We start from the raw sequence: 15,737 nt of genomic DNA, 5'->3' as shown, positions 1-15,737 counted from the left end.
TGTGAATCTTTGCTTGGTCATTGCATGACGCCATTTTCTTTCTTTTTTTTTCAAAACAGTACTTTGACAATGTGACGTATTGTTTATTAGTAGTCTAGTCAGCAAGTCTAACCTCTGTTTTACAAATGTATCATCCAATTTCAGAATATTTAATCTCGGTTCTTGTTTCTGGAAGACTCTTTGAACACTGGAGGAAAGCAGAAGCATGTCACTTCTTCCTCACCCTGGGTTTGCTTCTCCATCTTCACCACTTTCTAGTCTCAAGACTACAGTGATTTTGTGACCAGAATAAAGAGACTAGTCAGGACTTGTGCTGTAGTATAAACTATGGAACTACACCAGTTACACAGGGATCCTCCAGTCATGGAAAATCTGGAATAGTCATGGAATATTTTTCCAGGCTTGTTACAAAATGTTAAATTAATGGAAATGTTTATTTCCTCGACACTTGGCTCTGATCCCTCATACTGCATACATGTCTCAGGGTGAGACGGGAAATGTAAGTGTAATAAAAGTCAAGCTAGCCTGCTGGCACATTTAGGTGTCGTTAAGGGACTCCTGACCCAATTCCACTTTTCCTGGCTGCATGTCCCAGGTCTTAGTTTAAGAAAGCCATGTGAAGACTCTGCACATTCAAATGGGCTGTTCGGGAAAAGGATCCGCTCTGACAGAGACCCTTTTATTGGTCATGGAATTGTCACTTTACATCAGACAGGAGAAATGGAATGTGATTTGCAAAAATGTGCAGGGATCCTAGTTTCTATTGCAACTAAAAATAGCACAACCATTGTGGAACATTTGATACTAACCCTGTTTTAACTCCAGATGTAGCATTGTAAACTTCTGACTCATCAACAAAGGCATGGGACTCTGACTGTTAGATGCAACACAATTTTCCTAAACCCTAATACTTGCATAATGGTTAAGGACAGTGAAATCCATTTCTGTCCGTTTTTCACTCATGAAGTCAAACAATTGAAGCAATTTTTCATATAATATTTATTTACAACAGTGATATTACAAAGTATAAAAGTTAGAGCAGCATGTATGTGATTTTCAGTCAAACTATCAAAAGATTCAGCACCTCTCAAACACTTTATAGAGATCAGGTAAGTTGGCGATCTGGAGCACACTGCCGTCCTCGCTGAAGTGCTTTGGGGGGCTGAAGAGGCTTCGGAAAGCCTTGAAGATGATATGCTCCACTTTCCAACGCCATGACTCAGCATCCTGAAACAAGCATTACACCGCACACTGATCAGTATAATCCTCAGACATGAACATGTATCATGTCATGTTATTGTCACACTGAGGATGACAAAGTTATGTTGTAATGCGTATGAGCAAGTGTAGTTCTCATTAACACTTGAAACAGGGTGTCTACAGGTCCTGAAAGTCTGAAATTAGGCCTGTATTATCTAAACTAAAACCTATATTCTTAATTTTCACTATTCTTAAATTGCAAAATTGGTCTCATGTCATTCTAACTGCCATGAATTAGGTCTTTAAAAGTCTTAAAATGCACTTGATGGAACCTGCAGACTCCCTGTATTTATTAGTAACTGTTTATTTGGTTTTCCTCCATACCTTCTGCTCCTCTCCCGGCTCCGCCTCCAGGATGTACTGCTTCCTGATGGAGTAGAACTGGCTGCACTCCTTGCTGAAGTCTCTGAAGCACTCCTTCTCATTGTCCCAGTTCACCTGCTCAACAGCACACAGCAAGAGCCTTCAGATACAGTTTGTGTCTCTGAAAACTGTTGAATGAGGAGAGACTGATGGGAGCGTTACCTCAGTGGCCAGGCGCAGGACGAACATCGGGAGACCCTCCATGAGCGGGGTGTACTTGTCAACCAGCAGCGGCAGCCCTGTTAGATTTCCCTCCTATGAGGCACACAGCTTGGTTTTACAACACGACTAATGACAGACTGATAAAACGTCTTGCTACAACGCGGTGAACCTGCAGTCTCCACCCTGCCCTCCCAACTGACCTGGTCTATCTCCATGGAGAAGTAGTCCCCCAGCATCTCGGATTTCTTCTTGAGGAAATCCACGATGTACTGAGCCAGGCCCTCCTTGGGTCCGTCCTCCTCCGTCCAGCCACTCTCCTCAGACTCCAGGGCCAACATGGCCAGGTCATAAATCGGAGCTGGCGTCTTTAACACAGAATCAGCCATGAGAATCATATCCTGTGTGCTCTGATCAATCATAATCTAGACTTGAGGCTTTGGTACTTACAGATAATCTCAGTACACCAAAGTTCCCGAAGTCGTAGATCAGTATTTGGTAGAAAAGCTCCTGGCTGCAATAGAAAAAAAATAAGAGTGGGATGAGATGTAAAGTGACCAAATGTGAAACAATTGAAGTGAACAGTGTGTCATTGCCTGTGCCTGTGGCTCTGACCTGAGTTTGGTGGTGTTGAGCAGGTACAGCTTGGTGTGATGCTGGATGAGAGTCCACTGGGGATTGACACAGCCCACAAATGAGTGATTCTGGAGCATATCTTGAAGACCTGAAGACAACAAATCATATACCCCCCCCAAAATAGTACTGAAACGTAGAAACCAAGGAATAAAAGCACAATGAAATATTAAAATAAAATGATTCAAAAGAAACACAGAAAGCAAAGGAAAAATACAAATTTGTGTAGATGAGCTGAAAATACATCTCACCTTTAAATAAAGACAACCCAACTGGATAACAGAATCTAAATTACCACAGAACAACAGTGTATCTGCAGGTTTTAGAAAGCCACATTTAATTTTTCAAGACCAATTTTTTTTACGACCAATTAAAAAAAAAAAAAAAAAATACAGAACAGACCTTGCAAAAACAGCCTATTTCTGACTGAACATAGTTAATGAAAGTTATAAAACCGAATCGGCAGAATAAGAAAAAGGACACCAGGAAATTAATTTTGAAGTGACATGAAATCCAACTATGATCAGTAATGCAGATACAGTAGAAAAAAATCATGTTTTAGATAATTGTACTGCTAACACTGTTCTGTAATGATATTAAGAGTGGACATGCAGTGCAAACAAACCTGCATGGTGAAAAAATAAGACTAATTACTGGATTTACTGTATCTTAAGGCTTATTTAGCTGGTTTATTTTAAAACATTTTCAGACTATTTAAGGACCTATGGATACCCTGACAACATAGTGGGAAATGGTAGAGATGCAAAAAAAGATGCATAAAATTACAGGTAAGGGAAATAAATTAAAGGCCCGAAGCCATTACATTTTATCCATCTAGTTAGCGGATCATGTATGTATATTGCTGCGTCTACCTTTGTGTGTGTTGTCAGTGATCTCAGCTCTCAGCTCCTTGATACTGATCAGCTTGATAACTCGTCTCTTGGGTGCGGCTTCGGCCGTCAGGTCTTCCTGTTCCTCCTCCTGGTCTGTCCTGGGACGCTTCCTGGATCAGAATAACCAAACAAACACACTGCTGTTACATCTACAAGATAAACTCTGCATGTGCTCCTCTGCATGTGCTGTCTCCTCTGTTATATAATGTTGACTACAGTCCAGTCAGTATTGTATTGGCCGGGCACTAACTCGCACCAGCTCATAGTAGATTAAGCAGGGACACACTAGATGATTTAACACGCACACACTTGATAAGTTAAAGACGGGGATCATACACTACTTTGAGTTCACTAGACACACACAGTTCTCACATGACACAACCCACCCAAACTAGTACTAATCTTGAAAATCAGTCTAGAGCGTGGCTATAATCACGCTAAAAGTCGTGTAGTGTGTCCACAGCTTCACACACCTGGGAAGCTCTTGAGTGTTGACGCCGGTTTCTTCTTCGCCGTCTTTTGCAACCCCTGCTTCCTGCTCGGCCAGGGCCTCCAGCATCTCCGCATCCTCCGTCTCGTCCATGTCTGCGGCGGCAGGCCGGCGGGTTTCGCTCACAGCCTCCCTGCTGCTGCTGGGACCGGCCGGTTCGGGGTCCGGAGGCGGCTTCTCCTTCGGCTGGAGGAAGGCGTCCAGCTTCTGCGCCCGGCTGTCGGTCCTCACCATCTGATGTGCGTAGACTCGCTCGCCAGACTCTGTGGCTGTGGAGCCGGAGGAGGACTTCACCTCGCCGCCGGCAGAGACTGACAGCCCCGGCAGCAAGGTCTGCACAGGGAATACAGCAGCATAAACATACAGTATATCTGACATTATGCATGTACTGGTATATTCTTTGTACCCATTTGTGAGATTACACAGTGGCACTGACTGATATAACAGAATAGTGATTCGACCTATAGCCAGTTCATGAAAGCTTTTACATCTGCTATTCTAAACACCAGCTGTCTGGTAGGTCTTTGCTGGGAAAAATCCTCTGCTGCACAGGAGGTAGAACGCGTGGATTATCACTTTAACAATGCCAGTATATCTACAGATAGTGTTAAGAGTCATAGTGTACCTGTGTGAAGTATGTGCGCGAGGAGTTGGAGCCCAGCAGTTTGCTCTCGATGTGCTTCTGAACACTCTCAATGATGCAGTCTTCATGCAAGAAGTGCACCTCGTGTTTGGTGGGGTGGACGTTCACATCTATATTGTGTGGGGCAATCTCCAGGCTGTGGTGGTGAGCAAGGACCAGTAAATACAAATTGCATTTAACCACAGTGATTTCCACAGTAGAATACAGAGGAAAATGTAGTTACCTGAGGTATAGAAACGGGTGTGTGTTCTTGGGCAGATACGCAGCATAAACCGTCTCAATGGCTTTCTTCAAGGCGCTCGACTCCACCAGACGATCTGAGAGATCACACATCACAATCTCCACTCAACAAAATGGCCGTAAGATTCAGTTATTATTCAGTTAAGTTTCCACTGAGTTTTCTGTGCTACATACGGTTGATGAAGAGGATCAGGATGCATTTCTTGACGGAGTAGTTTGCGTTTGAGATGTAGCCTTTCATCTTGTAGGCGAGCTTCTGATCCTCACAGCCTACTTCGATCAGCTCCCTGGGAACACGCCACCAATGGCAGAATCAGCATTAATGTGATAAGGTTACAGAACTGCATGGAGCATCAAAGCACATTTTTCTTGTTTGATTAGTACCTGCTGACTGCGTTGCCAAAAGCCCCTCGAATATTATCCAGTATGGATGCGTTGGGTAGAGTCCTCACATCAGCGACAGTCTCTCCTTGCTGGCAAGAGAAAGACAAGCCGGAAGAACAGACCTTAGATGATGAAGTGCTTGCAGCAAAGGAAAATCACCTGAAAGCCTACTGTATATGTACATTCTGGCAGTGTGCTCCCAAACAAGCAGCAAATGACATAAACACACAGGGGAAGCACACACAGAAAAGCAGTTCAACTGATCAACTATCGTCAAAAGCTACCGTAGAGTTGGCCCAGTAGATGACAATTGCACCCAATGGTTTGACAATAGTCTACATCAAGAACCTTCTCAGAAACGATCCTCTAATAGCTCAGTTCTTGTGTCAGGTATTAAGAAGTCGGTAATGCTTTGTTCACTTTAAGCCCAACTAGGCAGAATTAAAGAGTAGGCACATCTCACCTTCTTGACTGAAATGCTTTTCCCCGAGTTGTGTATGGCATATCTGCAAAACAAAATTGTGACATGACAATACAGACAATATGTTAATTAAAAAAGGAATCAGTTAGAAGAACAGGGACAAGGAGTTATAATGAGAAAAGCCCAGGTGACAGACCTGCTGACCACCTCTACAATCCTGGAGTACTCCTCGCTGGGGCTCTTTAAGGCTTTCCTCCTGGTGGACACGTTATAGAAGAGGTCCTCCACCTGCAGACAGGGACAGGAAACTATTACGGGTCTTCTCAGCATCTATACACTTCATCCTTCAAGAGGTGTTGTGCTCAATGAACTCACAATGATCTGTGTTCCTTGGTTTCCAGCGCAGGGTTTGGGAGGGCCTTTCAGTTTGCTGTCACTGTAGCTGGCTCTGCAGAATATGGGAAACACTTCATGAATAAGAGTAATTCCAGCAGAAACTAACATTAGAGATGAGTGTATAAGACTGGGACTTAATCATACCTGTAAGCACACTTGGCATCAGCTGTTTTGGTTGTTATGGTCACATGGGCAACGTGGCTTATACTAGCAAGTGCCTGCAAACAAATACACACAAACAGATATGAGGTACAACATGGCATGCGTGTCTGTATACTGTATGTGCATCATTTTATACCCTGAAGACTAATACTTTTTTTTATTTAACCTTTATTCATACAAAATACTAGATATCCGTACTGCTCACCTCCCCTCTGAATCCATAGGTTGAAATGGCTGTAAGGTCCTCGAAGGTCTGGAGTTTGCTGGTGGTAAACCGTTCACAAACAATATCCATATCTTCTTTCTACCTCAACGAGAGATGAGTGGGTCAAAGAAGGGAACACAGCTGAAACACAGTAACGTTACCGCTGACAGAGACAGAGCCCCGCCTACCCTGATGCCAGTGCCGTTGTCCTGAATCTGGATGAGCTTCAGTCCGCCCTCTTTTACCGTCACCTGAATGTTGGTGGACTTGGCGTCCAAACTGTCAGAATAGGAAACACAGGTTACAGTGATTTAGTGTCCCGTTCAATGAGCTTGCAATGTCACACGGCTGTTGTTACTGTGTTACTGTGTTAAGCGCGTGTGCCACAACAGAGATGTACACAATGATGCATGCCTTCATATTTGTCACTTTCAATCCTCTATTAGTCTCAGTACTGGTTATTAATGTCCTCGGTTAAATATCTAACATTAGCTTGTGTTATCTGTGTTAACTGGAGATTACGAAGTATGTTGTTACCAATTCTCAAGCATTTCTTTGATGGCGTTGGCAGGACGTTGGATGACTTCTCCTGCAGCAATCCGGTTGACAACAGTCTCGTCGAGCCTCCGGATAACTCCCGCCATGTTCGCAGTGCTGTTGACTTAGTTTCAGTGTAGTACAATGCTATCTAGCTAAAGTCGTAGATATTTAGCTTCAAACGTTGCATGCTAGCATCACAACCAGTACTACAACTGCGTGCATGCCTAACGACACCTGAGAGGACGAAGAAGGAAGAGGTCTCACTCTGTCTCTATTTCCGTGTACAGAGCAAACGACAGCTCTCAATGGAAAAGTTGCGAGATTTGGCCTACTCTCGAAGATATCTTCCGTTAAGAACATCTAAGGGTTATTTAGCACAAACTATACACAAGCCGAAAGTGCTTGTTATTTTGAAGGTCGGAAAATGGGTCCGTTTTTTTTAAACGACTGAGTGATTAATCGCTTAAACATACACAATCTTTGATAGGACTGCGCGGGGAGAAAACGTCACACCCTCTATCCGCCCATTGGTTACATTGGTTACATTCATTACGTTCCTCGCCGTGGGGGCGGGGCCTGTGGCGGGAGGACAGAAATCTTCTTCTGTGTTTGAGTTTTTGGTAGATTGCAGCGTGGAAATATGCACAGCGCTCCTATCGACTAATCAACAATACTGTATTCTACCGGAGTAGGCGCATCTGATTTCACTTTCCACATTTACCTTTACCACACCTTTTCCAAACACAGAATACCAAAATCCTTACTTTTCAAATACAGAAGATCTGTTCATAATTTGTATAATGTTAATATTACAATACATTTCCATCAATATCTTCTATGCATACATCTTACTGTATGTATAGAGGATAAACACTAAACTGCAGCAGAACGAACAAATTAACTCTTTCAGGTTTTGTCATAACAATGGGTGCATTGTACTCCAAGTTGCACTGCAATTGTTTTTGTCTGTTAGTACTGATAAGCCTATCTAGTCTCTGGCATGTCCAACTCTGGAATGTAAACACCGGCCCTACATGACCTACTAAGGTCCTTTGATCAACAATGTAAAGTAATGTGATACTTAGGGAAATTATCCCTTTAGGGAAATTATCTTTTCACTTTGCCCCAAAGACAGGTCAGAGGTCAGGATCATACAGAGCAGCACTCCTGGAGCCGTTAGGAATTCAGTGCTCAGGGACACTTCAGCAGGACAGGTGCTTATCCATGTTGGGGCTTGAATCCGGGTCGGTTGAAGGACAGTCTCTCTAACTACTAGGCCTGCCAGCCAATATGCATCACCAAAATTTCAAATTTCATCCATGTACAGGCCTTATCAATCTTTGTTTTCTCTGATTTGTATATTAGTATTGGCTACTGGAGGGATCTGATATGGAATATTACCCACCATAAAAGGTCCAAATTCCAGATCCATTAATCCATACTCCCATTTTCTTTTTTTACAGTCCAACCAAATCCTTTTATCTACAGTTGGTGTATTCCCAACAGAAAAGTAAACCCATTGTAGCAGGATGGAAATTTCCATATCCTCTTTATCTGCTCTACTATGAGTGAAAGTTTTGTTTAACACCATCTAGATAGCATATTAAAGCTGTTCTTTTCTAGTAGAAGTATGACTGTTGCTCTACATACATTCATAGTCAAGAGCTACAAATGCTAATATGTACTCTAATTATTACTAAATAATTAGACTATTATACAGTCTGAGTAATATGAAATGATTTGTAAATCTGAAAGTTATATATCCAAAAGATATATAACTATAAAAAAGGCCTCTTAAGATTTAACACTTTTTTACATCTCGCTTCATTGTACTCATTGAAAAGGACTTCAGTGTAATCTTTAACCAGTATACACAGTTGGCCAGGGTGCATATTTATTTATTAATTTTTTTTATAAAAACAGTCTCAGCTATACTTGTCTTCAGTGGTTGCTATGTACCAAAGTTATGTTGCTATGCTGCTAAAATTTGGCCTCAGGCAGCATGACCTCAATAGGATAAAATGCTGTGAGCAGGTTGTCCGGAGGGTGGCGCTGTTTGGTTATCAGGACCAGGCAGAACTTCTCAATGCGGTCCGACCTGAACTCAGTTCTGTCATACTGGGGGCCGTCAGAGGAATGCACTATGCCCAAATACCTGCAAGGAAAACACACAGATGAACAGGAGGCAGACAGAGGAGATGTAGGATTCAGGTACCAGTGTGTTTTTGTAGTAATTACATTAGACAAGACTAGACTAGACTAGACTAGAATAGAATAGAATAGAACTGCCATCAACATTTTAAACAAACAATGAAAGACATTCGCAGTCATATTTGCACGTTGCCACATGCACTTTTACTCTTTTACCTCTCTACTCCTTTACCTCTTATGTACATTTTTAACACTTATTTCTGTTTATTTGTTTTTACATGGTTTGTCTTTTTATGTCTTTTTTAGGAGCCACGTCAAAGACTATTTTCTGTCATGTTTGTCTTGTGATAGACAAAGATTTCTGTATCTGAATCTGAATACAATAGAATAGAACAGAAGTTTATTATGCATGTTTTAGAAGATCATTGTAATATATCTGTCCTCTTATATTCCATATTCCTCCTATACACACACCACATAATACAGGTGACTGCAGTACCTCTCCTCCTGCAGCAGCTCCTTGCTCATCAGCTCTTTGCTGAGGCCCGGCTTCACCTGCTCCAGCTGGTCTCCCACCACGTCAAACAGCTCCACTTCCATCATGTCAATGACCAGCGGCTTTCCAAACCTGTGGACAATAGCACACCACATCACATAAACACAGAGTCAATAGAGCGGCGAGGGTGAAAAGCACAGGTGGCGTCCTATCTTACTTTCTCACCTGATAGCTCCTAGCAGAGCTCCCCTCAGTTTACCAGGCCGCATGTCCTCAGGATTCAAGGCATTCAGGTAGTTTGTGTCTCTGTAGCGCAGAAATGTTGCGGCCTGACCAGAGGAATCCACCAGCAGAGGCCACCTACATGCAGATCACATGCAGTGTTTGCATATGGTAGGTAATGTGGTAATTAGCTTTACAATTTTGAGAGGATATACTGGTGTTTGGGTTCAGCAATATTCCACTTAGTTTTAACATGGGGGTTATTTGACTCTTGACCGCCATGAAAACCAGAATATAAACTAATCACTAAGATCAGATGCAGCTGGACGAGTTTGTAGCGTTCTGATTTTTACTTCCCATTCATTTGAATGAGGCAAGAAAATAGCCTGAAAACTGACATTTAACACCTTTGTGAACAGATTCAACAACAGATCCTGCTGCTGTGATTTTCCACTGACTGTTGGTCCAACATTTTAGAACATAATTTCGCCAAATAGCATTTTTATTGATAGAAGAGAACATAGCAGAGGGATACCATTTAGGAGAGATAGTTCCTGTTTGGGAGACTGGATCTACTTTCATTTGTAAATACAAATTTTAGTGTAAACCAAGAATAGAAATGCCAATGACTGCTTTGTTGTCTTAAAAGCGGGATCTGTTATTGAATCTGTTCACCAACATGTTAATTGTAAGTTTTCAGGCTATTTTCGTGGCCTCATTCAAACGCAACAAACTCATCCAGCTGCATCCGATCTTAGTGATTCGTTTATATTGTGGTTTTCATGGTGGTCAAGTGCCAAATAACCCCCATGTTAAAACTAAGTGGAATATTACTCTAAACTCAGGGCAGGAGACAGACAAGGCTCACATAACATCACACTTCTTCTACTTATCCCCGACCTGCCGTCCCGCTGGATCTTGCCTCCCACGTCTTTGATGAGAACCTCATCCAAATCTCGCAGCAGACAGCGAACCCCGCCGCGCTCCAGGACAGCACCTGAGCGAGGCAGACTCAGCCATAAGACTGCACTTTACCGTGTCGTGTAAACTGCACAGTATACGACACAGAAGTACAAACCTCCGCCACACTGCTCTCTCAGTGCGAACTTGGCAAGGGATAGTTGTTTGGCAGCTTGCTGTGCTGCTATTTGAGCCTTTGCCAACACATCTTCAGCGCCACGAACCACCTAACCACATGCAGACGCAAACACAAACACACAAAGGCACACGCCACCGCCAGGAAGGTCACTGAAAGTATGAAAGTACACAAGGTTGGAAGCTGAATAGCAAGTGGCAGTGAGGTGGCCGGTCACCTGCAGTGTGACTCGGGTCAGTCCCATTTCCTTCCTTGTACATTTGTCGTGTTCGGTGATCCGCTTATTCAGCTCTGCGTACGCTCTTTGGAGCTGCGTTCACACAGACACAGGGAAGTGACATCAGTATGATGACAGGCACATTTTCCTGTGAACTGTCCCATCATTGATTCCAGATGTGTGCTATACCTCTCTCTGGCAGCGCTCATGCTCTTTCTGCAGCTGCTCCACCTCTCGCTTTAGGCTGAGGGAAAGCACAGGCCATTGTTGTTTCTTTACCCTATCAGTAAAAGGTGTACATGGGAAATGATGGCTATCCTCAGACATCTGTCCCTGAATCAGTGCAGCTCAGTCCACTATGCACTGTAGCTACAGGATGTGCCACAGGATACAATACAATAGAGCTGGAAAGAGGTCAGGCATGTAAAAAAAACAAGTGGAAGGAAAGAAGAACACATACAGTAACAAAAGGTATAGCGTGTTTGCTCTGCCCTGTTTTCATCATATCTTTAGTAGTGTCAGGTAGCAATTATTACGTAACTGCGGACAACTACTCTCTGTCTACACTGTTTGCATTTGCACTTTAAAAGGACAAACCTTTGAACAGTGGTTTATGGAATGCTTTAACCAGCAAGAGCCTGGGTGGGGTGCAAATTAAGGGAACTGGTTATGTATCTCACCGGTCAGTCAAGGCCTCTTTCTGCTTTTGCTCCTCCTCTTCTCTCCGCTGTTTCTCTGCCTCCATTCTTACTAGCATGGAGTCAGTGAGACTCAGGTCCCAACTGCTCAGGACAGCTGCCACTGCCTCATGTGATGTAATCTGCAACACATGAACACACACACACACACACACACAGAACACACACACACAGACCAGAATGCAAAATGTTGGTAAAGAGGATTTAAAAAAAATAAGGCATTATTTATTCCTTTAAAGAGTCACCACCCCACTAAAAATCACTTCAACACCAACACAGATACACAGGCCAGAGTACATTCTAAAATACACAAATACACTGTCAACAAGTGCAAGGACAGTCAAATCAGATACAAATGCACACCTGCTCTGGAGTGCAGCCATCGTCTGCATAGATTCTTGGGTCGGCACCCAGCTGCAGCAGAGTCTGCACCGCCCCGAGCCGGCCTCCGAACGCCGCTCGAAAGAGTGGCGTCCGTCCAAACTCCCCCTGAAGCACAACACCACCTGAAACACTTCCACACCTCTGTGCAGTTGTTGTGCAGTTGTTGTGCGACATGCATTCCCACCTGACTACAGGCCTGTCGTTTCTACTGGAGTTCTCTCACCTTGGTGTTAACGTCTGCTCCTTTCTCCACCAGTAAGGTGATGATCTCTGGCCAGCCGCCGCCCGCCGCCTCTGACACGGCCGTGTTGCCATTGGCATCAGCTGTGTTTACCATGCGGAGCCGGTGTAGCAGGCGCCGGCGTTTGCCTTCCTCGTCGAACTCCACGCCGCTCTTTGTGTCCCTCTCGGACACCTAAGACGGAGCGGGAATACAATCATCTTTGGAATTTACCACGGTCTCTCTAAGTGACAAATATATCCAGGGGAGTCTGTCAGTACTGTATGTTAAGGGCGGTTTCTCACACATTGACTACTTCTTATAGTGAGTCAAAAATCAAATTAGATGATTTATCCTCTAATTTATTTTAAATGGATTCATCTTAAATCATGTCCAAGAACCCAGCCTTAGGTATTTCATAATCTGGAACTGAATGACTTGTCTTAGGTAGATTATATGATTAAGTATTGATGTGTCAAAGCCAGTCACCACCACATAACACTTCATATCCCACTCCCAGTGTCGTGACTTGCCCTCACTTGACTTGACTTGGCTAATTCATCATTCTCTTAATTCCACGTTCATCATTTCTCCAAGGCAAGCACGGTCTCACCTCCTCGAGAACTGCTAAGACTTCCTTCGCCTCTCCATCAAACGCCGCTTCCAGAAATCTAGTCTGCAGCTGCCGCTCTTCCTTTTTCCTTTTCCTCTCATCCTCTTCCTTTTTCCTCTGACGAGCCGCCTCCTCCTGCTCTCTCCGTACCAGTGCCACAAAAGCCTTGAGACACGTTAAAACAAAAGATGTACAGAATGAAAACTGTTGGTACAGTAAAAGGGAAATAAACAGCAGTTGTTCAGTAATTTTTCTGACCAAAGTTACAAAAGATATTTACCAAAATTTCAGATTTCTGTCGATATTGTCAGCTCTATCACAAATACCCAACTATTTTCTACCTGTTTGGACTTGTGTGTGCCCACATTAGAGACCAGCCAACACCCATCCGGTCCCACCTTCCTATTTAAGTAGACTTTTAGGTTTACCTATAAAGCATTTAGTGGTTAGCTGTGTCCCATTCCTTTTTTTGCCATACAGTTCCCCTTGTGTTTCTGCTTTGAAAATTGTGACCTATTCCCTTCCACGGTGTTACCATTCGTTACCAACATCTGTTGAAAAGAAAACAGTATTTAGTATTTACTGTTCATTAGTAACATGTTATCTCCTGACCTCTTTCTCCAAGCGGTCCATGAGAGCTTCATAGTCCTGTTTCTCCTTCAGTTTCTGGAGCCGTGTCCGCCTGGCAAGCAGCTGACGCACGCCACACTGGATGGTCAGTGCAGCTAAATCCTCTCTGGTTGGCACAGCGTCTATCACAACAGCATGGACATTCAAGATTTAGACAGGCCCCTGATATTCTTTATTACGATGCACATGCTGTTACAGAAGCACAGTCCTTGGTTTGATCCGATATAACGTTTATAGTAAAGTGCCTTATACTACCAGTCACAAGTTTGGACACACCTGATTGAATGTACAATGTTTTTCATTATTTTAAAGCCATTTTGATCTAAAGGCTTATGCTTAAATGCTTGACATTTGTTTCTTAGACAAATATAAATAGTGAAGTTGATCCTATGTATGAATTTCTTTCCAAAGCCTTTGCCTTTCCATCAAGGCAAAGGGCGGCTACTTTAAAGAATCTAAAATATAAGATAGTTTTGATTTGTTTTAACACTTTTTTGGTCGCTGCATAATAACATTTGTGTTATTTCATAGTTTTGATGTCTTTACTATTATTCTAAAATGTGAAAAATAGTAAAAATAAAGAAAAATGCATGTCCAAACTTTTGACTGGTAGTGTATGTCTATCAGAGTATCTAACTGTCATACACTGTATGAACTACAAAGTGTATCTTGTAATATTTTGAGTAAACTACTTCAACAAGGTTTCCGTGTAGACACACTTCTGTGTTTATTGTCATCTACTCTGCTGTCTACTATGTGTTTACCCAAAGGGATACGGTGCCTTTGTGTCCTGTGGTGACCTCACCTCAACACTAACCGTTCATTCTGGCTGACTTTGTGTAACACACTGTATCATATCAGTTACACTGTGTGTGTTTAATACAAACATTCCTGCATATTTCTTATGAGGAGGGGGGGGGGGGCACAACTCTGATACTGTGTTTGGACAAGTTTATGTTTCATAATCACTCCAAATCCGTCAATCACAATACTGAAAAGGAGCCTACCAAGCACACGTTCATCTGAGAACTATGGGGGTAAAAAGAGAGCAGTAATGAATGCAGCCCTATAGCGCAGCAGCTATCTATGAACTGAGTGTACATTATTTTTCATGCTTCTATTCCAACTACTCCTCTGTGTGCCTTGGGTGGCGCCCGAAGGAAACAATGAGGGATTGTCTTCAAGTCTTCACTTGAGCAGCTAGGTTGCATCATTTCCCTTACTTACGTTACATCACATTCCATCCTGACACGGCTATTTTTGCTCTTACTGTGGAGCAACCCTCACTGTATCCAGGGCCCTATTCAACAAAACATGTTATGGGAAGTACCCGCTTGAAAACCCCTCCAACATCCAAGGTCTCTTCATAGGCACTCTCGCTAGTATAACACCACAAAGTACAGTTACACCAGAGCCTGTCTGGTGAAGCAATGTGCATTATTTCAGTCTGTAGACATTATTGCAAATCGAGCAAGATGGATTGTTAATGAAGCATGAAGAGAAACAAAAGAATGAGTGAGCAGCAGCACCGTACTTTTCTTGGCTGCTGGCACAGTGTTAGCAGAGGAAGTGTTGCCTGCAGGCTTTGAGGCTTTGCCTTTGTCCTGGCCACCTTGCACTGCCCTGCTGTTCTGTCTGTGTTTTGGGACTGCTCCTTTATCAGAGGAAAGCAGGGTATAATCATTATCAACATTATCATCATCATCATCATCATCCTCACCAGTACATCACTGTCTACATCATCATGTTAAGAGGCCCCATGCTTCATGCCATGTTTTACCCTACAGGCCTCAATCCAGTACCTTTAACATGTTACTAGCTTGGTTGACTGATATCATTCTGATGATTGCCGTACCTACCTGCCTTTTTGACTCCTTTCTGTGCCTTACTTCCAGTTTTGCTGGGTATTTTATTGTTGCGGGAACTCATTTTTTAATTCAAACTATTCAGCAGGTCTGGTTGTATATCGAGTTAGTAGTTAACTAGTCAGAGAGAGGAATATCAAAGATTCACATTCTCATTTCCTGAACGCTTTTTGGTGTCCATGGTAACCATGATGAACGCACACGCGTTATCCATAGGTCGCGCGCTGTTGGTTTAAGTAAGCAAAAACAAAAGACACACTACATAACACACAGTGTATAGTAAAAAAAAAAAAATTAAAAAAAATGTTAATGTTGGGCTGCATGTGTTTACTTTTCCCAGTAAGAAGTAACCTAGT

The 15,737-nt window shown here is 42.9% G+C and overlaps 2 protein-coding genes across 2 annotated transcripts; both read right to left on the bottom strand.

Annotated features, from left to right (window-relative positions):
• Positions 1–1,002: 1,002 nt before the first annotated feature.
• Positions 1,003–6,934, bottom strand: mlh1 (mutL homolog 1, colon cancer, nonpolyposis type 2 (E. coli)). The gene is made up of 19 exons (XM_071913278.2): positions 6,787–6,934; positions 6,438–6,528; positions 6,250–6,348; positions 6,027–6,100; positions 5,862–5,934; positions 5,683–5,774; positions 5,529–5,571; positions 5,066–5,154; positions 4,856–4,968; positions 4,665–4,758; positions 4,424–4,577; positions 3,782–4,131; positions 3,288–3,418; positions 2,398–2,506; positions 2,233–2,296; positions 1,986–2,150; positions 1,786–1,878; positions 1,585–1,698; positions 1,003–1,227 (listed from the first exon to the last, which is right to left on the bottom strand). The coding sequence occupies exons 1-19, from the start codon at positions 6,891–6,893 to the stop codon at positions 1,078–1,080; spliced, it is 2,205 nt and encodes a 734-aa protein (XP_071769379.2). The 5' UTR covers positions 6,894–6,934; the 3' UTR covers positions 1,003–1,077.
• A 1,739-nt stretch (positions 6,935–8,673) lies between these two features.
• Positions 8,674–15,445, bottom strand: LOC139922685 (IQ motif and ankyrin repeat domain-containing protein 1-like). The gene is made up of 13 exons (XM_078288912.1): positions 15,376–15,445; positions 15,051–15,170; positions 13,499–13,638; positions 12,887–13,051; positions 12,277–12,468; positions 11,652–11,791; positions 11,161–11,215; positions 10,972–11,064; positions 10,737–10,845; positions 10,559–10,655; positions 9,662–9,796; positions 9,440–9,568; positions 8,674–8,944 (listed from the first exon to the last, which is right to left on the bottom strand). Exons 1-13 carry the CDS (start codon positions 15,443–15,445, stop codon positions 8,770–8,772), a joined length of 1,620 nt encoding a protein of 539 aa, XP_078145038.1. The 3' UTR covers positions 8,674–8,769.
• Between the last annotated feature and the right edge of the window lie 292 nt (positions 15,446–15,737).

Source organism: Centroberyx gerrardi, chromosome 15, assembly GCF_048128805.1.
Source record: "Centroberyx gerrardi isolate f3 chromosome 15, fCenGer3.hap1.cur.20231027, whole genome shotgun sequence".
NCBI lineage: Eukaryota > Metazoa > Chordata > Actinopteri > Beryciformes > Berycidae > Centroberyx > Centroberyx gerrardi.
Note: the sequence above shows the minus strand (reverse complement) of the source record. Positions and strands in the feature narration are given on the sequence as shown.

Bases quoted from the DNA above. Each gene is read 5' to 3' on its own strand.
- mlh1 (XM_071913278.2), bottom strand. From the start codon at position 6,893: ATGGCGGGAGTTATCCGGAGGCTCGACGAGACTGTTGTCAACCGGATT. The intron at 2,297-2,397 runs GTCAGAGCCACA...TTTCTATTGCAG, and splicing joins CTCAACACCACCAAACTCAG to CCAGGAGCTTTTCTACCAAA. The intron at 1,699-1,785 runs GTAACGCTCCCA...GCTGTTGAGCAG, and splicing joins TCCTGCGCCTGGCCACTGAG to GTGAACTGGGACAATGAGAA.
- LOC139922685 (XM_078288912.1), bottom strand. From the start codon at position 15,445: ATGAGTTCCCGCAACAATAAAATACCCAGCAAAACTGGAAGTAAGGCA. The intron at 11,216-11,651 runs GTGAGATACATA...GCTTTCCCTCAG, and splicing joins AAAGAGGCCTTGACTGACCG to CCTAAAGCGAGAGGTGGAGC. The intron at 9,569-9,661 runs GTGAGAAAGTAA...TATTGTCCACAG, and splicing joins GCTCTGCTAGGAGCTATCAG to GTTTGGAAAGCCGCTGGTCA.